The following is a 22,060-nucleotide window of genomic DNA, read 5'->3' on the forward strand; positions in this document are numbered from 1 at the left end:
AAAGATGTCTAGTTGGAGACTAAAAGTTATCAACATAATAAGAGAGAAAATCATCTGTACGAGAAAGAGACAGAGTAAGTGCTGCGGGTATTCAGAGGAAGAAGAGAAGACTTGTGGCTGGGAGGATGGAAAAGATTTTATTCTGAAGGTAACCTGTCAGCTGGGTTTGTACTTGTGGTGAGAGGAGAGGGGCACAGTAAACACAGTGGATAGCATCTGCAAAGGCGTGAAGACAGAGAGAGCTGGACTGTGAGAATAAGGCTGAAACAGCAGACTGGAGTGAGATCGGGGAGAGTCTTTTGTGCCAGGCCAAGGATGCTATAGGGTTTCATTAGGAAATGAGCAGCCAGCCATTGGATGTTTGTGAGCAGTGGGTGACGTTTGGCACTCACATCTAAGAGATGAGCAGCGCTATACAGTAGGATGAGTTTTGAAGTAGAAATCAAGAGCTATGGACGCTAGTCTCAGCTCTTCTATTCGCTGGCGCTGGGATATGGGACAAATGACTTCTCTCTGAGCCCCAACTCTCTCTCTTAAAAAATGGGAGTAAAACTACCTGCCCTTTCACATGAATCTTAATTGTGTAAGAACCAATGACAAAATGTGAAGGAGAGTGCTTGGAAGACCTCAGAGGAACGCACAAGGGCAGGTATTATTGTGATGATGCCCGCGGTAGCTGAAAGATGAGACTGGGGTTCCCAGACAGACAGGAGGACTGCAGATGTCATCATTTTAAAAAAATGTTTTAATTACAGTTGACATACCATATTATATTATTTTCAGGTGTATGACGCAGTGATTACACATTTATATAACTTACGAATTGATCGCCCTGATAAACCCAGTACACATCTGACACCATACATAGTTATTATAATGCTACTGACTATATTCCCCATGCCAGACTCTGCATCCCCATGACTGTTTTGTAACTACCAATTTGTACCTCTTAATCCCCTCCCCCATCCCCCATCCTCCTAAGCCCCTCATCCAGCAACAGTCAAAATGCTTTCTGCATCTATGAGTTTGTTTCTGTTTGAATTGTTCATTTATCCTGTTCTCTAGATTCCACATACAAGTGATCATATAACATTTGTCTTTCTCTGCCTGACTTACTCCACTCAGCACAATACCTACTAGATCCATCCAAGTTGTTGCAGATTTCATTCTTTTTTATGGCTGAGTTGCAATATCATATTACAATATCATATATATATAGATAGATATAGATATAGATATATATCACTTCCTCTTTATCCATTCATCCATTGATAGACACTAGGCTGAGTCTAGATCTTGGCCATTGTAAACAATGCTGCAATGAACATATGGATGTACATGTTCCTTCAAAATAGTGTTTTGGATTTTTTCAGATAAATACCCACAAGTGGGATTACTGCGTCCTTCTTTGTCTCTTATTATAGACTTTGGTTTAAAGTTTATTTTGTGTGCGTATTCTACCTCAGCTTTTTGTTTTTGTTTCCATTTTCATGAAATATCTTTTTCCATCCCTTTAGTTTCAGTCTGTGTGTGTCTTTCGATCTGAAGTGAGTCTCTGAAGTAGGCAGCATATGTAAGGGTTTTGTTTTCTTATCCATTCAGTGACTCTATCTTTTGATTGGAGCATTTAATCCATTTACATATAAAGTAATTGTTGGTAGGTATGTAGTTAGTGCAATTTTATTATTCATATTTTTTATCTTTTTCTTCTTCTTAAAGAAGTCCCTTTAACATTTCTTGTAATGTTGGCTTGGTGGTGATGAACTCCTTTAGCTTTTTCTGGTCTGGGAAGCTCTTTATCTTCCTTTCCTTCTAAATGATAGCTTTGCAGGTAGAATAATCTTGTTGTAGGTTCTTGCTTTTCATCACTTTGAATATTTCGTGCCAATCCCTTCTGGCCTGCAAAGTTTCTGTTGAGAAATCAGCTGACAGTCTTAGGGGAGTTCCCTCAGAGGTAACTAACTGCTTTTCTCTCGCTGCTTTTAAGATTCTCTCGTTGTCTTTAACCTTTGGCATTTTCATTATGATGTGTCTTGGTGTTGGCCTCTGGGTTCATCTTGTTTGGGACTCTGCATTTCCCAGGCTTGTATGTCTATTTCCTTCACTAGGTTAGGGAAGTTTTCTGTCATTATTTCTTCAAATAGGTTTTCAATTCCCTGCTCTCTCTCTTCTCCTTCTGGTCCCCCCATGATGCAAATGTTGGTATGCTTGACGTTGTCCCAGAGGCCCCTTAAACTATCCTCATTTTTGGGGGTTCTTTTTTCTTTTTGCTGTTCTGATTGGGTGTTTTCTACTACCTTATCTTCTAAATCGCTGATTTGATTCTCTGCTTCATCTAATCTACTTTTGATTCCTTCTAATATAGTCTTCATTTCAGTTATTGTATTCTTTATATCTGACTGGTTCTTTTTTATATTTTCTATCTCCATTTTTATATTTCTTACCTCTTTGTTGAAGTTCTCCTTGAGATCATTGAACATCTCTATAATTAGTGTCGTGAACTCTGCATCTAGTAGATTGCTTGTCTCCATTTTGTTTAGTTCTTTTTCTGGAGCTTGGTTTTTTTGTTCTTCCATTTAGGACATGTTTCTTTGTCTCCCCGTTTTGGCTGCCTCCCTGTGTTTGTTTCTACGTATTAGGTAGACCATCTCCCAGTCTTAGTAGAGTGGCCTTATGTAGTAGGTATCCTGTGGGACCCAGTGGCACAGTCTACCTAGTCACCAGAGCCAGGTGCTCCACGTGTATCCCTTGTGTGGGCTGTGTGTGCCCTTCTATTGTAGTTGAGCCTTGGTTGCTGTTTGCACCCCAAGGGGAGGGATTGACCCTCAGGCTGATTGGTTGTGAGGACTGGTCGTGTCTACAGTGGAGGAGCTGTTGTGCAGGGACTGACCCTATGGAGAAGGATTCACTTTAGCAGGGCTCTGATGCCTTCCTAGTCTGCCCTTTGGGTGTTTCATTTTGTGGATGTGGTTGTTTGGTGCACTGGTGTGGTCTGAAGCTGGCCACCAGGTGTGGGTTCTGGGGCCTCGTGGGAGGGGCTCTGTTGCTGGCCAAGTTCAACCACTGCGTGTACTCTGCTTGGGGCCACTTGGTAGGAGCTACAAAGTGAGCTGCAGATGGTTGCCACTTGTGCTGGGCTTGGAGGTGTCTGGGAGAACTTAAGCTGTGAACTGAGGCTGGTTGCCACTAGTTCCAGACTTGGGGATGCTTAGCAAGAGGTACGGGGCATGCTAAGGCCAGATGCTGCTTGTTTGGGGTTCGTGGACCTTTGAGAAATTTTAGGAAAGTCTGCAGCATGAGCCAAGACAGGCTGTTGGTATGAACAGGACACTGGAAGTGGCTTGGGTAGGCCCACAAGTTGGGTGGGATGAGGTCTCGCGGAATCACCAGGGCGGTGTGAATGGTGTTAGCCAGGTTAATGGAGATTCAGATGTATCGCTAGTTCTGTCTGCATGGTAGGTGGGAGAGGGCTCAACAAAGGAACTATGGCTCCTGTCAGCATTTCTGTCTGGGAGAAAGCTGCCCCTCCTGCCCTTGCAACGAAGCCACACAATTCAGTTCCTCTTCATACATCCCTGGCACCTTTTGAGCTGCTACCCAAGTGCTGGAGCTCAGAACAAGTGATTCCATCAGCAAATAAGTCCATGCACAGGCCCTTTAAGAGGAACTCCTGGGACTTTAGCTGCCCACTATCTCACTCAGCCACAGTCTCCACTGGTTTTCACAGCCAGAAGTTGTGGGGACTTCTTTTCCTGGGCTGGGGAGTCTGGTATGGTGCTGGGATCCCTCACTCCTCAGGAGGGATCTCTACAACGGAGATAACCCTCCAATTTTTAACCACCACATGTGGGTATAAGGACCAACACATTCCACGTTTCCACCCCTCCTACCTAGATGTCATATTGTTAACCTCTAACCCACCTTTGAGAGGGTATTGACAGTGATGTCAAATCTGGTGTCCACTGGCATCTGGCAGAGCTGGGATTCATGTTCTCCTGCTCTGCCTTCCTATTCTTGCTATAGCCCTGAACTCTCTTACCCAACCCTCTGCATAAACAACATGTGTCATTTAGAGAATGTCTGCTCAGGAGGGGCCTCTGCCACATCTGCAGAATAGAAGACTGGAAACAGTTGCTGCCCTCAAGGAAGGAGTACACAGGCTAGTTGGATCAAAAGGGCATGTGCCTCAAAATAGTAAATAGGGTGACATTTGATAAAGTGCCAAATTAGTGGTCCAGACAGTTGCTGGTGAAGAGTGAGGAGAAATTGGAGAGGCCCATTGGCTGGGCCAGTCTTCAGGGAAGCAGGACAGGGCCTTGAAGACTGGACAGGTTTAAAAGAGAGAAGGGGGAGAGGAACAAGAAGTGGAGGGAGGACTCTCTCCTGTGTCAGCCCACTGGTTTCCTCTCAACGTTGAAACTAAACACCAAACCTCCACTTAATGGAGCAGTTAAAGACAAATGTGACCACAAGGAGCTACCACTTCACATCCATTAGGATGGCCATCATCAGAAAACCAGAAAATAACAAGTGCTGGCAAGGATATGGAGAAATTGGAACCCTTGTGCATTGCTGGTGGGAATGTAAAACGATATAGCCTCTATGGAAAACAGCAAGGCCATTCCTCAAAAAATAAAACTAGAATGATCATATGATCCAGCAATTCTACTTCTGGGTATATACCCAAAAAAGTTGAAAGCAGGGACTCAAGCAGATATTTGCACACCCATGTTTATAGCAGCATTATTCACAATAGCCAAAGGTGGGCACAACCTATTAATGGATGAATGAATAAGCAAAATGTGATATATCGAGATAGACAAATCACAATGGAATATTATTCAGCCTTAAAAAGGCAAAGAAATTCTGACACATGCTACAATATAGATGAACCTTGAAGACATAATGCTAAGTGAAATAAGCAAGCCATAAAAGGACAAATATTGTATGATTCCACTTAAATTAGGTACCTAGAGTAATTAACTTTATAGACAGAAAGTAGACTGGTGATTGCCAGGAGCTGGAGAGGGAATGGGAGTTAGTTTTTAATGAACACAGAGTTTGAGTTTGGGATGATGAAAAAGATTTGCAGATGGATGGTGGTGGTTGTTGCACAACAGTGTGAATATACTTAATGTCACTTAACTGTATACTTCAAAATGGTTGAAATGGTAAATTTTACGTTGTGTATTTGTGAACACACACACACAGAAAAGACAAATGTGATAGCTTGCTTAGAAAGATATCAGAAATATGATGTGGAACTGCTAAAGAAGTGGGGGGAGAGATGGTGACCCCACTGGATGGGCCTGGTGAGAAATCAGCTAGTCGCCTAGAAATGAGGGTGATTGGTGGGCCAGGACACCGGACTCACTGATCACAGATAATCCAAAGAATTTATTATAGGGAGTGTACTAGACATTTCCTTCCAAGTAACATTTGAGTGGAGTTACTCAGAGGCAGCCAGTGAGGTTGTTTGTTTTCTTCCTTTTATTTCTCATGCCCACATGGCTAAGGTAAGGAATATGGAATAAAGCAATGAACAGGGGATAAGGTCAAGACTATGGCTGGTAACCCAAGAGAACGGTCGAGGCAGGTTTGAAATCCATTGCACCCTAGTCGCATCAGAGACTTGCACTAGAGCGGGGGAAAGCAGCAGGAGGGGCTCGCTCCTCTCTACGTCCCTCTCTCCTCACCTGTCTCCTTTGTATTCCCAGTAGCTGGCCCAGGTCTGAGCCATGGCTTCCGCGGAGCCCCTGACAGCGCTGTCTCGCTGGTACCTGTATGCCATCCACGGCTACTTCTGCGAGGTGATGTTCACGGCAGCCTGGGAGTTCGTGGTGAACTTTAACTGGAAGTTTCCAGGGGTCACGAGTGTGTGGGCGCTCTTCATCTACGGCACCTCCATCCTGATCGTGGAGCGCATGTACCTGCGCCTGCGGGGCCGCTGCCCGCTGCTGGTACGCTGCCTCATCTACACGCTCTGGACCTACCTGTGGGAGTTCACCACCGGCTTCATCCTGCGCCAGTTCAACGCTTGCCCCTGGGACTACTCGCAGTTCGACTTTGACTTCATGGGCCTCATCACCCTGGAGTACGCCGTGCCCTGGTTCTGCGGGTCCCTCATCATGGAGCAGTTTATCATCCGCAATACCCTCCGCCTCCGCTTTGACAAGGACGCAGAGCCCGGGCTGCATGGAGGCCCCCTGGCCCTGGCCAATGGCCACATCAAGACTGACTGAGTGGGGGGCTTGTGGGCGGGCTGTGGGGGGTCTCTCAGGGACCCTGTGGAGAAAGGTACCAAGCTGGTGGCATTGCCCCTTGTGTACAGCACAAGCCCTGCCCCATCCCGGCCTCACCCCTGTAGGGCACACACTGCCCCCATTACCTCCATTGAGGACGGGTTGTGGGGGTGTGGTGTTGAGGCACAGAAGGGCTTTGGAAATGGTCCATGGATCTCTACCCAGCTCAGAGGCAGGCGGCAGGAGACCTATGGCTTAGCAGCGACTAGGCTACATGGGTGACTTTGGAAGCAGCAGGCCATGTCCTGGCTAAGGGACACAGAAGTGGGGCAAAAGGTGGGAGGCCAGGTCTGAGGAGGCTTTGGGCTGCTGCCTCGGCCACCTGGTGCCCTCTCACCTGGGTTCGTTGGGCTTTGGCTGGTTCCATTAGGCAATATTCAGGTGCTTGCTTGCAACCAATACCTCCCCGGGGGCCTGCTGAGCTGCAGCGTAAGGAGAGACTGGGCAACCAGGAGGCTGCTTGGCAGCCATGCTGGTCTGCATGGGCTGGGTGGCCTTCCCTTGGCTCCTCTCCCTTCCCCCAGGGCCCACGCTGCTTTCTTGGCCTTCTGGGGGCCCCCTGGTGCTGGATACCCACCAACCTTGGGCTTTTGGAGGTTTCAATCCCTGTGTGTTTGGTGGTGTTTCCCCTTTTTCTCTCTTATTTTCAAGGCCTTTATCCATGTCAATCACCCCACCTACCCCCAACCCCAACTACCTAACCAACACAGCAGCTGCCAGAGGTAGAACCCTGAGACAGACCCTGCCTGCCCTCTGCAGCCTTCCCTCCACTACTACCCCAGTCTGGTGGGCTGTGGCAGTACCCCTGGTGCTCTTCTCCATCCATGCCCCCTCCCCACAGTGGCCCAGCTGAAAAACGAATGATATCCACAACACATAGTCAGGCCAACATGGGCCTCACAGATCCACAATGGGGACCTACAGACAAATCAGTGTGTATGTTTGGTGGGGGGTGGTAAAGGCGCACCGGACTGGTTTATTTCAAGCCAGTCGGGGGCAATCTAGCATTCTAGGGGTTGGAAGAACAGTATCCGTTGTTGGAGACCCATGGAGAATGAGTGAGGGAGAAAAAGATGAAGGCCTCTCAGCTTTGGGAGGGTCTTTGGAGCATCCTTGGTGGGAAGGGGTCAGTTCTGGTTCTGCCATAGCCCCAGCCCTGCAGCAAAACCTCCTCAGGGCTACCCCTCCCCACCCCTCCCCGCAATGCTGACACTTTGGGCTTGCTCCTTAAACAGTGTTACCCTGCCACGCTCATGAGCATTGTCATCTTGATTGCCCTGCCTTCCTGGTGACAGGTATGTTGCTGGCAGTGGATAGGACAATCCTCATTCCAGCCCACTTCCAGCTCGGGCCCCTACTCCCCAAGAGGAGGGGTCCATCAGAATGCAGCCTGTCCCATGGTACACGGTCGCTTCTTGACCACACTAGGACTCCTAGGTAGAAAGTAGCCTTTCCCTTTTTATAGAACATTAAAAAGTGATAATACCACCTGTGAAGAGAATCTCCTCTTCCTTGTTACGTTGTTCCACCTAGATCATGCAGATAACACCAGGCCAGGACAGCTGGGATGGGTGTGGGCAGGAGTCGTGTCTCGGAGTGGGAGAAAGGCTGGGAGACTCTGTCTTTGGCAGGGTCTGACCCTGCCCAGGACAGGATGAAGAGCATTTCCCAGACTCTGTGTCCTGGGCAGGCTCCTCAAGTCCAGGCACTAACTACATCCTGCAGGGGCCAGCCCTACCTTTGATTTTACAGTGGCCCCAATTCCAAGGCTTTGGGGCTTCCAGGGATCCAGGCTTCCAGGGATCTGTGAACAGATGGAGGGGATTCCAGAGCAAGAATATTGTCCGGCTTCCCTGTTCCCTCTCAGTAATTGTTTCCTTGGTACTCTCCCCCAACCAGGGGGATCTCAGGCTCCTGGATCCCAACACCCCTGCAGGCCCCCATGTGAGCCTCTAGACCACACTGCCCACCTTTGCTCTCTTCTTCCATGACAGAATCTGGTGGTCAGCTTGGTGATGTCTCCCAGCATAAAGCCTCCAGAATTCTCAGCCTGACCAAGCCCTTAGATGGCCCACCAGGTCTGGCCACTCCAGATATTGCCCTATGGGCATTCCTTGGCACCATCTTCTCTCTGGATCCTATAAACTTCCAAATATGGGAGGTTCCAGAGTACACCTGCCTGGCTGGCAATGTGTTTCTGCTTCATTCAGGTTCCCCATGGTTCTTATTGTCCCTCATAGGGCACAGAGCCCCCCAGCAAAGGGAGGCAATGAGCCAGGGCTTGACCACAGGATTTGTAGGTTCAGAGCTCAGTGGTGATAGCCCAGAATTCAACTCTTCTTTTTTGGGTATCCTCAGGGTCCCAAATACCTTAGTGCCCAGGGACTAGAAATTTGGAGTAATCCCAGACCTGCTGAGCAGTGGGGGTGCTGGGAGGGAGAGTCAGCTTGCTGTTTGTGAACGTCTGGTATCCTGGGCCTCTCTCCACTGGCCATGGCAGCATTGCGAGTTACAGATCACCATGTGTGCTGCCTTGCATGGTTGAACCGCTTCTGATGTCTGCTAGGCATCCTGTCCCTTGTGCCCTGTTCCCTCTGATGCCAGTGAGTCCTAATGGCCTCACAAAAGCCTATGCTTATTCTCAGCAATAATACCTAGGGAGTACCCAGGAGTCCTATTGTCCTGCTCCCTTGCCTTCTGCATGGGTCTCCTGGGGAGGCAGCCACTGAGTGGGTCAGTCCATGAGAACCTGTGTTTATGAAGTTCTGGGCTGTACAGACATAATTGCAGGGGATGCAAAGAGAGGCCCAGCCCCAGAGGAGCGATGGCTAAGGCAGGGAGAGCACCTTTCACCCTGCGGCCATCCTAGACTTATTCCTGGCTCTGCAAAGGGTTGTTGAGGTGGGTGGGACTGTCTCCCAACTGCGGCAGCTCTTCAGAAGGACACACGACTGGTTTGTGCACCCATTGCCTGCTCTGTCTCCATTGATCTCTTTGTCTCTTTCTTTTCACATTCGTGCACATAAAATATACTGGTGTTTGTGTTCCAGGACTGGCTCTGACCCATCTCTGTTTCTTCTATTTTGGAGTCTCTTTTACAGCCCGGTATCACACTGTCCTGAGCCAAAGGACTGCTGGGGGGAGCCACCCTGTGAGGAGGGCAGGTGGTACTTCTTGCCAGTCTTTTTCATTGTGTCTGCTCTGACCCTCTCTGGTAACCTGAGTTCTCCACCCAACCCCCCATACCCCACCAGCCGCATAATCTGGTCCAGAACTTACTTTGGTCCCAGGATGCAAGGCAGATGGGGAGTCCTGGGCAATTTTTGCATTTTCTCCCATCAGACGTAGGCACGTTCCCTATTTTACAGCAGAGGTCTGGTGGCAACCAGCTTGCAAACCCAATGTACTACATCATGTGTTTGTTTCAGTGTAAGCAGAAGACACTTTGGGAAGGATTCGTGTTGAATCAGGTATCCTTTTGGACTTTGATGAGATTTGGATGTCCTTAGAGTCCAGCCCATCCAAATGATATTCATAAAGAGAAATTAGTGAGTGGGAGAGTTGGGGGAGAGACGGGGTTATAAGGAAGGAGGGATGAGATGCCATTTGTAGCCAAGACAAACAATTGGCACAAGGATCCCTCTTTGTGGAGGGAGGGTTGTGAAATTTTGGCCTCTTGCAACCCTGGGTTTAAGGATGACACCACTCCTTCCTAGTACATTTTGTTTATGCCCTGGGCCTTTTCCCTTTGATCCTATTTCCTTCTCTTGAGATTAAGCCTGGGCCCCTAAAGGTAGGTGTTCTCAGAGGGTTTGAAACTACCAGATGATATCTTTCTCTTTCTGAAAACTCAGATGGGCCTGAGAATTGACCTGGTTAGTTCTTCAGTTTCTTATTGGACAGCTACAGTGAGTGAGCCCTGGACCAGGCTAGATACTGGGGTGCTAGTCAAGGAGAAAGACGTTGCACGGATGCTCACGCAGATTGTTATATCACTATGATGTTGATAGTCCTCCAAAGAAAAAGCCCCCAACAGAGGAATATGACTCATCTACAGGGAAGGGAAGGGCTCCCCAGGGAAGGGACACGGCAGAACTGAAGGCCGAGTACCGGTGCTTTCAGAGGTGGGCTGGCTTCTCGTTGTCTGGAAATGCAGATGGTGACTGTACAGAAGAAAACAAAGCCAGCACACAGTGGGTGCTTTAAAGAACTCTTGATAACTGAAGTCTTATCGATGGTCAGCCTCAGTAAGCCTACCCTAAAGGCAAGGCTAAATGTTCTAGAGCACCAAACCTCTTTTGGGAACCTGAAGCTAGGAATCCTGTTTGAATAACAACCATCCCTGCCATAACTGTGCCCACTACCATAAAGCAACTCACTGTCCTACTTCTCTTTTCCAACTTATTAGTCCCTGCAGAGGCCTGCCCGCATCCCAGCTTCACTCTCAGAGTCTTTGGACCTTGGCCAAAGACCCAGCTCCATTGATCTGTCTGTCTGTCGCTTCACGCTGGGGATACACTTTCTTGATGTGGGAAAAAGTGTCCTTTCAGTGCTAAACAGTGCAGAGAAGAGTCCACTGATAGCCTAGTCTGGCTCCTTGCCTGTCACAATAACACCTTCCAAACAGAAAGGAAGCTTTCTGGTTTATAAGGGTCCACTGATGACAAAAGGTCTGGAGGCGGAAGCTTCTTAATTTTAGAATGGGGTTGTATTCGTTTTCTAAGGCTACCATAACAAAGTACCACAGACGGGGTGGCTTAAAACAACAGAAATGGAGGCCAGAAGTCCAAAATCAAGGTGTCAACAGGAAGCTCTGGAGGCTTTAGGGGAGAACTGTTCTTTGTCTCGTCCAGCGTCTGCGGCATTTCTCAGCTTTCTAGGCTTATGGCAGCATTACTCCAAGTTCTGTTCCGTGGCCACACGGACTCATCCTCTTCTGTCTCTGTCTTCTCTTCTGCCTCTTATAAGGACACTTGCCATTGGATTTAAGGCTCATCTAGGTAATCCAGGATGATCTCATCTCAAAATCCTTAATTACACCTGCAAAGACCCTTTTTCCAAATAAAGTCACATTCACATGTCCCAGTGATTTGGATGTGTTATTTATCTTTTGGGGGGCCCACCATTCAATCCATCATGGAGGTTAAGGGAGATTTCTGTTGAAGCCCTTGCACCCTGTACCCATTTAGGAATTCATTAAGAGAGAGAGAGAGCTAGAATATAGTGTGGGGTAACCCAGGAGAGAACTCAAGGAGTTAGGTTGAGGATTGAGGAGCTCCATCCCAAGACACATCCTGTAGCCACTGTGATTTTTGGATGTAGATCTGAAGATTTCACCCCCTCCTGCAGACGCTTGAGTGATTTCCCAATACCTTTAGGATCAAGCTCACCGTCCCAGCAAGGTTTACACAGCCCTTTGTGGTCTGGCTTCATTTCTCGCCTCCCGCTCAATCCCATGCAATCCAGGGAGAATGACTTGTAGTTTCCCCAGCAGCTCCCTGATCACTGCCTCTGGGCCTCCAGCCCTGTGTTCCTCGCCCTGGAACACTTACTCCTCCTCTTAGCCCAACGACAGACAGATGAGCTCACTTACAGCCAGTGACATTGGGCTCTGTTTGCTTTGAGCTCTCCCTTGCCCCAGCTCTCAATTTAGTTCAGGCAAACTCAGGACGGGAGCTGTCTCCCTGGCAACTACCCATGTGTGGCCCGCCAGCAGCAGTAGCTAAGTTCTTCCAGTGCTGTCAGTAGCAGACTTTCATTTGCCCATTCACCCTACCATGTGTCAGGTTTGAAGCGAAGCTTGTGGGTCAATGGTGAACAAAGCAGACTCGGTCTCTGCCATCCCTGCATGATGCCCTCACCTGAATTACAGGTTGCTGAGAACTCTGCTGGGCTGACTTAGGGGAAAAGGAATTAGCTTGATTTAGGGGGTCAGGAAATATTTGTATGTCTGATATAGCCAGCCAGGGGAGGGGGTGAAGTGGGAGGAAAGGTGAAGAGAAGGCCTCCAGGTAGAAAAAACATGTGTGAAAGCTGGAAACCCAGAGAGAGCAGGGTGCCCATGGGTCTGCAGAAGCAACCAGGGATGAATGTTGGAGTCCACAGGAAGCCAGGCCTGGATCACGAAATGTCTGTCAACCAAGGCAGGGAGAGACATGACAGACAGACAAGAAAGAACAGGTTGTAATACATTCAAACTGAGTGTTTTACAAGTGAATGGGGGAGCTCCTTTAGATTGGGTGGCCCCAAAAGTTCTTTGGGAGGAGATGATATTTGGGTTGAGACCTGGATAATAAGGAGCGACAGCCATGTGAACATGAGGAAAGAGTGTTTCATGCAGAGGAAACAGCGAGGACAAAAGCCCAAAGACGGGAAAGAATTTAGGTAGTTTGAGGAGCTGATGAAAGGCCGGTTGGCTGGAGCTTGGTGAGAAAGGGGGTGAGGAGGAGGATAGCATGCAGGTGAGAGAGGGGTGGGGGTCAGAGTGTGTAGGGCTCTGGAGACCTGGGTTGGGGGAGGAGCTGGGGAGGAGAGGTGGACGTGAGATCTCTTAAGAACGGAGGATTGGGGGGCCTGGCCCAGCCCCTTCCAGGGAACCCCTCCTGAGGGGCAGGACCAGGCATGGAAAAACTGTAGGCAGAGCCTGAGGTCTCATATGCCAATAGAACCTGTCCTTTTAGAAGCTTGGAATCAACGTAACTAAAAGATGGATCTGTTTGGTTTCTGCAAACCCTTCTCTCTACCTGTTATGTAATATCTCTCTCTCTCTCTCTCTCTCTCTCTCTCTCTCTCTCTCTGTCTCTCTCTCTCTCTCTCTCTCTCTCTCTCTCTCTCTCTCTCTCTCTCTCTCACACACACACACACACACACACACACATACACACACACACACACACGCCACCTTGAACACTCTAACGTTTGCGAGCTGGGCCTGCAGAGACCCTCTGGGAGCTCCCTTGGAGTCTCTGTGGCCTTGGCAGTATTAGGACATCCCAGAGCAGGTCAAGGGTAGGGGAACAGCACAGGTATTGATTGAATCACGCAGACTAATTCTAACCCTGCCTCTGCCACTTGCTCTCTGTATGACTTTTGACAAGACACTGAACCACTCTGAGATTTAGCTCAGTGGGTTTAGTGCAGATTTAGTCAGTTTAGTTTAATTCACTAGGAGCACATTCTAGCCCCTTCTCCCTGCCCCTGCCCCACCAAGGCTGAGTGTAGAAGTACCTGTTTTGAAGGTTTAGAGCAACCAGAGGGGGCATGACATTCCAGTTCAGCATAGCAAATATCTTTAAATGGAATGTTAGACATCCTTGTTATTAAAAGTCTTAGCATTAACCTCGGGGGAGTTTTCTCTGGCCGGCTCTGCCTACCACCCTGCCAGTTGTAGGGTGACCAGCTGCACCCGGACTAAAGGGTTTTCCCAGGATGTGGGACTTTTCCATGCCAGAACCGGGGTCAATCTGATTTAGGAGCTATCCTTTTCTGCAGTAAGGCCCCCAGGGGTCCTTTAGAGGCAGACAGTCTGCCGAGCATCTCTGGGTGGACAGTCAAGGACGGCAGGTGCCCGCTGCCTCCCTGGCTGGTCCGGCCTCTCCCGCTGAACCAAAGGCAGGAGGCAAGGCAGGGGGCAGAACCTTGTCTGGACCTCTTCTACACCAAACGGCAAACCTCCTCCTTGGATCACTTTAGAAGTGAAAACACAATGATGTTAGGTGTTATTTTGCTGACTTTGACTCAATCTGTTCCCCGAGGATCTCAGGCCTGCTGACCAGCAGGACCAGATGGCACCTTTGCAGGAATATCTCATCATTTCTGCCTTTGTGTAGGCCCTGAATATCCTAAGAAACAACTTTTTTCTCCTTCTAATTGACATACCTGTGAATCCCTTCTAGTTATTTTTCTTTCCGTTGACTCTGCTGAAAGCACTTGACACCCAATCCTGGCTTACATTTCATGTCCCTGAGATGATAGCTAACTTTGTTGTCCAGGAGGAGGAAGGGTAAGGGCAAGAGAGGGGGAAGGGAAGGGGAAGGACCAGGAAATGGAAGGGGCCAGATTGCTCCACATTCATAACTCTGTTTGCAACCATCCCTTTTCTTAGTCTTTCCAGAATGTGGCTATCTACACTCCGTGTTCCCCTAGGAACTTCCTGATTGGCCAACAAAAGATGCAACATGCCAGGCTTTGGAGTCATTCGATCTAAACTTGAATCCCAGCTCCCCGACTCACTTGAGGGTGTTACATAGCAGTCTAAGCCTCAGTTTCCTCATCTGAAAAAATGGGGCTAATAATAGTCCATACTTCCGAGAGTTGTGGAGATCAGATGAGACAATGCTTCTCAACCATTTAGCATGCAATCAATGTCAGATATTAGGAGAAATATTCTCCTTTGTAAGTCTCACAAGTCAAAAGTAGATATCACTCCAGCAAGCATTTCTGGACTCGGGCCACTTATTACTAATATGAAGGCAAATTATTTAACCTCTATGCACACAAGTTTCTTCACCTGTAAAATGGGAATGACAAGACCTACTCTATAGGATTATTATGAAAGTTACGTATAATAATATGTGTAATATGCTTGCCACAGGTCCATGATTCCTTACCCCCAACACATGGGACTTTGCAAGACTTTTTGGATTGAAGGAAAATAATAAAATTTATATGCTGTATATTTTGTAATTCCTGAGCCAGGTGTGAGTCAGCACCCCATAGTCAAACATTATTATTTCTACAGGGAAACCTATGATTATCATACTAAATGGGGTTAAAAAAAAAGACTCTAAATGGCCTTGCATCCTTACCCTATGAGACAGGCAGAGTAAGTATTAAAATTCCCACTTGACAGATAACAAACAGATCAGGATAGTGGGCTGTTCAAGATCACATGGTCCCATAACTGGCAGCACGAGGATCCCTGGGTCATCTTGTCATCTGGCCCAGGGACTCTTCCCATCATGTCACGCAGTGTGGTAGACACGACCCTGTTACAACAATTCCCTCTGTTTAATGAATTTAAAACAGAGGAGGAAGAAGAAGAAAAAGGAGGAGGAGGAGGAAGAGGAGGAAGAGGAGAAGGAGGAAAAGAACCTACTAAATAGTCAAGTTTTCTTCTTGTCTTTCTAAATGTATTATGTATCTTTCTACATTCTTTTTGTATTTGCTATTTCCACTCTGGTAACTGGTACACATTTCTCTGTATTGTATTGCATTGTATTGTCATGTCTTAAATCTATAGAACCTTCTAGAATCCTCATATAACCCAGTTAGCTTAGCTAGCCCCTATCCCTGGATATTTGCATGTTTCCAATTTTGCACTATTCTAAAATAATGCTCAGTCACTCACTTTAAACTTTGCCTCAGAGATGAGCAAGCAGATTGATCTGAAAACACCTGTCCCTTGAGCTTCTGGCTGGCTGGCAGCCTTTGGGAGATTGTATTTCCAGGCACTTTGACTACATATTTCATATTTGTTGTTCCTAATCAACTAATCAATTAGGTTTTATCGAGTGCCTACGTGGGGAACAGGGTGCTTTGGTGTTTGGAGGAGGCACAGAAGCATAAGCTGTCTCACTGACCCTTAAGAAGTTTATGTCACTTGGGACGCCTTTCAACTTCAAATTAAGCTGAGTTAGCATCCAGCCAGTGGTCAAGACAGGCACCAAGGTGTGACATGAGTGGTGAAAGCAAGAACTTTAAATAGGTGTGATGTATCCCCTTGCCTGTCAAGGTCCTTGGTTATGCCCAGGAGGAAGGTGCTAAAAATGAAATAGGGAATAAGGGAAACAAGGTCAGGGGTTCCATGAAGCCTTCCCTAACTCATTAAGTTATAGTTTTTTAATGGTCAGGGTGAACCATGACAAATCAGTATAATGTACCACTTCCCTGACTCCCCTTGGTGGGGCAGTCAGCAAAGGGCTAAACGAGACCAGGATGCTGGTCCTATCTAACTTCCCCTTAAGCAAATTACTTAACCCTTCTCTGCCTCCTCTTGCCCATCCATCAGATGGGAACAGCAGTGATGCTCTCGTGGGACTCACAAGACTGTAACGAGCAGCACTTGAGATGCTGGCAAGTGCTTTAGAAAGAACAAAGTGTTTCTCAAATGATCTGAGGAGGGCTGGGGACCACATCTCACTCATTGCTGCATCCCAAGCACCCAGCAGTGTGGTCCCAGCACATAGTAGGAGCTCAATAAGCATTTGAGTGAATGAAAAGACCATGGTAGGTGTTATTGTGAGTCTCTAAAAGGCAGAGAACTGCACAGCATTCCATCAACTCTGAGCCTGAGGAGGAGGCTTGCTCCACTCCAGCTCCACTCCCATCCTCTCTAGAGCAGTCCCCACCCTCATTCGGTCACCCTTCAATCCACCACAAGGAGTCCCTCATTCAGGGCAGCAAAGGTCTAAAGTTCACCCTCAGTGGGGGAGCAGAGGCAAGTGCTGACCTCAGCTCCTTTCCTCAGGTTTCAAGGGCTGCAGGAACCCCCGTTACAAGGGACTGGCCAGTTCTGCCCTCACCTCCCACTCCTGGCTGCTGAGTCAGCGAAATGTCACGCCATAGGGGTCAGCAGCCGATAGCCGCTCTCTGGCTGCTGAGAAGGACACCTGGCACGAGGGAGCAGCTGTGCCCTCATGCACCCCCAGCCAGGGCTTCAGGTGTTCTCTCATCTCCTGGCCCAGTCAGCCTGCTGCTCCTGGCATTTGGTGCCAGCAACAGAGATTCCCTGGCCAGCCTACACTAGGGAGACAGTTCAAAGTGGCTCAAGCCTGGCTCACTGGATGGACTTTCCCAAGGAGGTTTCCTATATTTTTTGAGTCCGTGTCATCTTTCACACTGTCCTAGAGGACAAGACAAGCTGTGAAGGTCTGCAGCTGTGGGGTTGTGACAACCGGTCCCTTTCCAAAGTCTGATTTCTTTCCTTATGCATTTATTTGTCTTTTTATTCCCTGTCTTCTCCACCCAAATGTAAGCTCCAGAGGGCAGGACATATGTCTAACTCATCCCAGTACTGAGAACTGTACCTGACCCAAAGCAGATGCTGAATGAATGAATGAATGAACAAATGAACTCTTTTGCATGTTTATTATATGTAAGTGACAATTATTATAAATAAGTGACATTAAAAGGAGGCAGCAATTTCTATAGTCTCTAAGAATTAACATACACATTGTCCTGCCTTATTCATTGATTATTCATTCATTCATTCATTTATTCATTCAACCTGTGTTTGATCTATAGGAGAGATGAGGATGAAATAGTCACATAATGTGTTATGTCAGGGCTACAAAATAGGGGTTCAAAGTTCTACAAGCATCTCTGAGGAGCGATTTGACCTAGTCAGGGAGGTCCGGGGAAATTAGCTAGAGGAGGTTCCATCTGAGCCGAGATCTAAAAGAGAAAAGTCATTTACTAGGAGCCAAAGTGGGGATGGAAGCATACTGCAGTAAGAGCGGATGGCATGTGAAAGGTGCGGTGGTAGGAGGGAGTGTGCAAGGAGGAGAAACTGAGGGACAGCCAGGAAGTGAGGAGGGCCGGATGAGACTGGGTCAGCCCCCTTGGAGGGGCCAGAGCAGCAGCAGATGCCAGCAGCATCCACACGTGTGGAATAGGTGCCCTGGGCAGAGGAGGGTGCCCTTTAAAAGAGGTCACCTCCTCAGCTCCCTCTAGCCTAGGGTTGAGCCCCTCTTTTGTGTTCCCATGGGACCCAGGGCTTCCCCTTGTCCTTTAACTTATAAAAGTCTACTTTAATGATCTGTTTTCTTACTTTTTGATCTTCCTGTCGCTCACTTTGTGAGCTCCTTGGCGGCAGAGACCTTGGCTATTCATCCTATGTCACCAGTGCCTAACACAGTGCCTGGGACATTATAGGTGCCCCATTAGTGTGAAAGGAAGGAGAGAAGGAGGGCAAGGAGGGAGGAAGGAAGTGACCTCTGCTCATGCAGTGCATTGGACCGATGTTTGAATTTCTACATGCCCAGCTGAGTTCTGTGCTACAAACAGGAGAGTGGGGACAGGGGCCACTGCTGACTTTTCGAGAAGGGACCCAGAAGGCTGGAAAAAAGAAAGGTCATGAATTACTGTGCATTTAGTGTCACATGATGGAAAAAAGGATTGACAGTACCATTTTTTTTGTTGTTTTGTTTTGTTTTAATATTGTTTATTAGCACAGTAACAAATGCAGACTTAAGCAGTCCACAACATATAACCAATCCACTGAGCAACTCCTACTCACGCCTTACAGTTAACTGCTTAAGGTATTTCACTACAGGTTTTCACGAGTCCTGATTCAAACCTCTAATCTTTTCACAATAAAGTAGATTGGCATATAAAATAAAATACGTAACTACTAATTTCCTATATGGTGTCTTATAGCCACGTGCCCATTATATATATATGAGATGACAATCTCTAAAAACTGTTAAATATCAATGTTCCCTTCCAAGAAGGGAAAACAAGTTCCAATTTTTTAAACATAAAAGTATGTAATCTTGGAAGGACTTCACATAAATGGCCATGTGTGTAACCTGTACAAAATTAAGCTGTTTTAAATTTACAGACTACAAGCAACTGAACCCAAATGTCTATTTTTCTCAGTACTACACTTCAGCTAATATTGCAGAACTAATGACAATTTAAAATGTTGCTATTACCAATTCTGTCTACTGTAGCAAGATACCTTACGTTACAACAAAATCTTAGGAAATAAGACTGAATAATATCTGTTATAGAAATACCCTACTTTTTACCAACTCCCACCCTCCCCCACCCCTTCAAAATCATGAGCAGCTCTCTCTGTGACAAATAATGTAAGAATTGTGAAAACCCAATTTATGTAGCGTATCTCTTGGTCCACTGTCTGGCCATTCTGTCATGTTCTGCTCTGTTGGTCATATACTGAGTGGCAATACTTCCCACCAAGGGGTCGGCAGGATTACAGTCTGTAAGAAGTGAGCAGATAGAAAGGAGGACTTTAGAAATGGTTAGTGCTGGACTCCAATTATCTTTCAATATGTCCAAGCAAATAACTCCTTGACTGTTAATATTACAGTGATAGATTCTTGTCCGAAATGTAACCTTTGGAGGCTTGAAGGGATATTCTGGTGTAAATGTGATATCAAGGAAGAATACGCCACCCTCATATACGGATCCTGGCGGCCCCAGAATGGTTGGCCTCCATTCATAGATGTTATCACCTTTGGGACCAGCACTGCAGTTAGGTGGAGGGTCTAAAGTGATATCTGCCAGTTCCTTCTGAATCCTCTTGGCGCTGGTGGAGAGGAGTTTGGAGTTTTTGCTCATGCTGACTTTACTCTCCTTCTTCTTGGGGGTGTTTGTTTCTTTCTTGGTTTGCTGGTTGGAGAACGAAGATGAGGAGGAGCTGGTGCTGGCCCTCAAATCGTCATCCGACATAGCGAACCCCCCACCCCACCCCGCAAACAGCCCATCTCTGTGTCTGGCTGCTCCGTGCCGCCGCGGCGGCTGCTGCTGCGGCTGCGGCTGGGCCTGGCCACTCGTGTCTCTCTCAACAGTACCATTCTTAAAAGGAGGCAGGGTGGACAGTTTCAAGGAGGATTTGTTTACCAGACATTTAAAGGGAATTTCAACAGGTAAAATTGCATGCATTTATAAGAATGAACAAGAATATCCGCTGAGGAGTATTTAGCAGACTCTTGTGTATTATGTGCCAAGCACTGTTAAACCATTTAAATCCTCACAACAATTGGCATGAAGCATTTAACTATGACGACATCTATTTTACAGATGAGGAAACTGAGGATCCGAGCAGCCAAGAAGTGACAGAACCAGGCTCTGAACTCAAGCACTTTGGCCTGGAAGTCAGGCTCTTACTCCCACCCCAGGTTCCCCTCAAGCCACCCCTGGCTCTGCCGTGTAACTGAAGAATTGGTATCTTGTTTAAGATCCTCCTGAGAGAGAGGTATGATTCTTCCCCATTTTGTAAATTAAAAAACTGAAGCTCAAAGAGGTTAACTCGCTAAAGATCAACGAGTGGGTAAGTGGATCTGTGATCACAACCACCCTCACTGTCGTCCACGTTCCCCTGATGCTCTCAGATGAGCTCCAAACCTGGCATCTTCTACATCCCTCCCTCCATAGCTTGGGAACCTCAGCCAAGGCCTGCCAGATGGCCGTGCTCCTGGGCACTTTTCTGATTCAGCAGCCTCTTCTCTACTCCCCAGCTTCCAGTTCTGAGCCTCTAACCCACCATGCCTGAGACAGAGACACCATCCTGACCTGGCACGGGATTAGGAAAAGCTAAGTCTGTCAGCAACTTTGGGGGTGGAGGCAATATGTGCAGCTAACAGCCATTTATATATCTCTGATCAGGAGGAAGGTGACAGCCTGACCTAAGGGAAGGTGGTTAAGGATTCAGCAAGTCAGCATCCCACCCCGGAGACCTGCTGGCTGATGGGAAGCCTCCCAGGCAGGGCTTGGAGCCCCAAGCAGACCCTCTGTCTAACTATAAGGATGCCAGGATGCTTTTCCTGGTGATGCCCATCCTTGTTCTCCTGTTTCATCCCTCAGGGGCTGCCTTTGCACAATGGCTGACAGGCTCATGATACACCTGAAACCAGAGAAGGGGGCAGTTAGATCCAACCCAGCCTTTTAGACAGAGAGCCCTAGGGCTAAGCAGACACCCGGGCCTGCCAGGATTATCTGAGCAGCTTGTGAGCACACTGGTTACTTTCACATCAAGAACCTGACTCAAAGGAGCATCTGATGCAGGTTTTACTACTCAGGTCCCCTTCCTAGAGGTGACATGTCAGTGTGACCATCAGTGCTTCAGTGTCCCCATGTGGGACAATAGAAGCTTTTTAATGTTCTGGCACACACAAGCTTGACCAAGGGAGCCCTCCCTGAGATGATAACAGAAAATATTTCAATTTGTGGGCTCAGGAAGGCAGCATGGTGAGGGTAGGAAGCAGGAGAAGCTTGATTTTCAGGATCAGGCAGATCTAGGTTCAAATCCTGGATCTGCCTCTTCCTGTCTATGTAGCTCTCTGAGCCTTAGAAATGATAACCAATCCAACCCTCAAAACAGCCCTCTGAGGTAGGTGCTATCTCTAGTTACATCTTATAATTGAGGAACTGGGGCACAGAGAGGTAAATTAACTTGCTCAAGATCACACAGCAGGGAAGTAGCAGAGTCAGGTGGCCTTGCTCTGGTTTGCACTCCTAACACCCGCTCTATACTGCCCTTTTTCCTATAAGACCTTGAAGAGCAGAATTCTAGTGTTGGCTCTGCCAGTGACTTAAGTCACACCATCACTTGGGCTTCATTTATAAAATGAGGGGAGAAGACCCCTGGTTCTACACCATGTGGCGCTGTCTTAGCCTCTAAGCTCTGTGAGTGTGTTGTCTCTGCCCATTGGCCCACAAAGTGTTGGGACAGTTGCTGGGAGATCTCGCCTCCTTGCCCCCCATATGGCCATGCCCTGCCTTCTAGCCGTGGCCTCAAGGATCCGCAACAGGGGGGCGGTGGAAGAGTGTCTTTACAGGGTCTCCTGAGCGTCCACAGCAGCCCTCTTCCAAAACTCCAGAGCACTACGAGGGCAGTGGCTGGCTTCTGGACCATGCGGACCACGCCAATAGGTTGTATCCTCCCTCACACCAGCGTTTACTTGTCTTGGTCACACTGGGACCGATTTAAGGGAATTCTCAGAATCTCAGTATTGGAGGGGAATGTGCAGACAGGACAGGATCACCAAAATCTCGTCTTGGGCAGTTCTAAC

General features: G+C 47.7%; 2 protein-coding genes across 8 annotated transcripts in view; one reads left to right on the forward strand and one right to left on the reverse strand.

Annotated features, from left to right (window-relative positions):
* Nucleotides 1-11,391, forward strand: part of TMEM229B (transmembrane protein 229B) — a 44,142-nt gene extending 32,751 nt beyond the window's left edge. For 4 of the 7 annotated variants that reach the window (XM_033107232.1, XM_033107235.1, XM_033107230.1 and 1 more), the window contains one exon: nt 5,718-11,391. In XM_033107232.1, the coding sequence (XP_032963123.1) occupies nt 5,739-6,242 (504 nt within the window). In that variant the 5' untranslated portion in view covers nt 5,718-5,738 and the 3' untranslated portion in view covers nt 6,243-11,391. The remainder of the gene's footprint in view (nt 1-5,717) is intronic. The other 3 variants (XM_033107234.1, XM_033107236.1, XM_033107237.1) reach the window with 1 other exon arrangement.
* Nucleotides 11,392-18,454: 7,063 nt separating this feature from the next.
* Nucleotides 18,455-20,052, reverse strand: LOC117022871 (ubiquitin-conjugating enzyme E2 E1-like). The gene has a single exon (XM_033107057.1). It carries the CDS (start codon nt 19,929-19,931, stop codon nt 19,137-19,139), a length of 795 nt encoding a protein of 264 aa, XP_032962948.1. The 5' UTR covers nt 19,932-20,052; the 3' UTR covers nt 18,455-19,136.
* Between the last annotated feature and the right edge of the window lie 2,008 nt (nt 20,053-22,060).

This window comes from Rhinolophus ferrumequinum, chromosome 6 (assembly GCF_004115265.2).
Source record: "Rhinolophus ferrumequinum isolate MPI-CBG mRhiFer1 chromosome 6, mRhiFer1_v1.p, whole genome shotgun sequence".
NCBI classification, from domain to species: Eukaryota; Metazoa; Chordata; class Mammalia; order Chiroptera; family Rhinolophidae; genus Rhinolophus; species Rhinolophus ferrumequinum.

What these genes read in the sequence shown, in the direction of transcription:
- LOC117022871 (XM_033107057.1), bottom strand. Translation starts at nt 19,931, where the DNA reads ATGCATGCAATTTTACCTGTTGAAATTCCCTTTAAATGTCTGGTAAAC.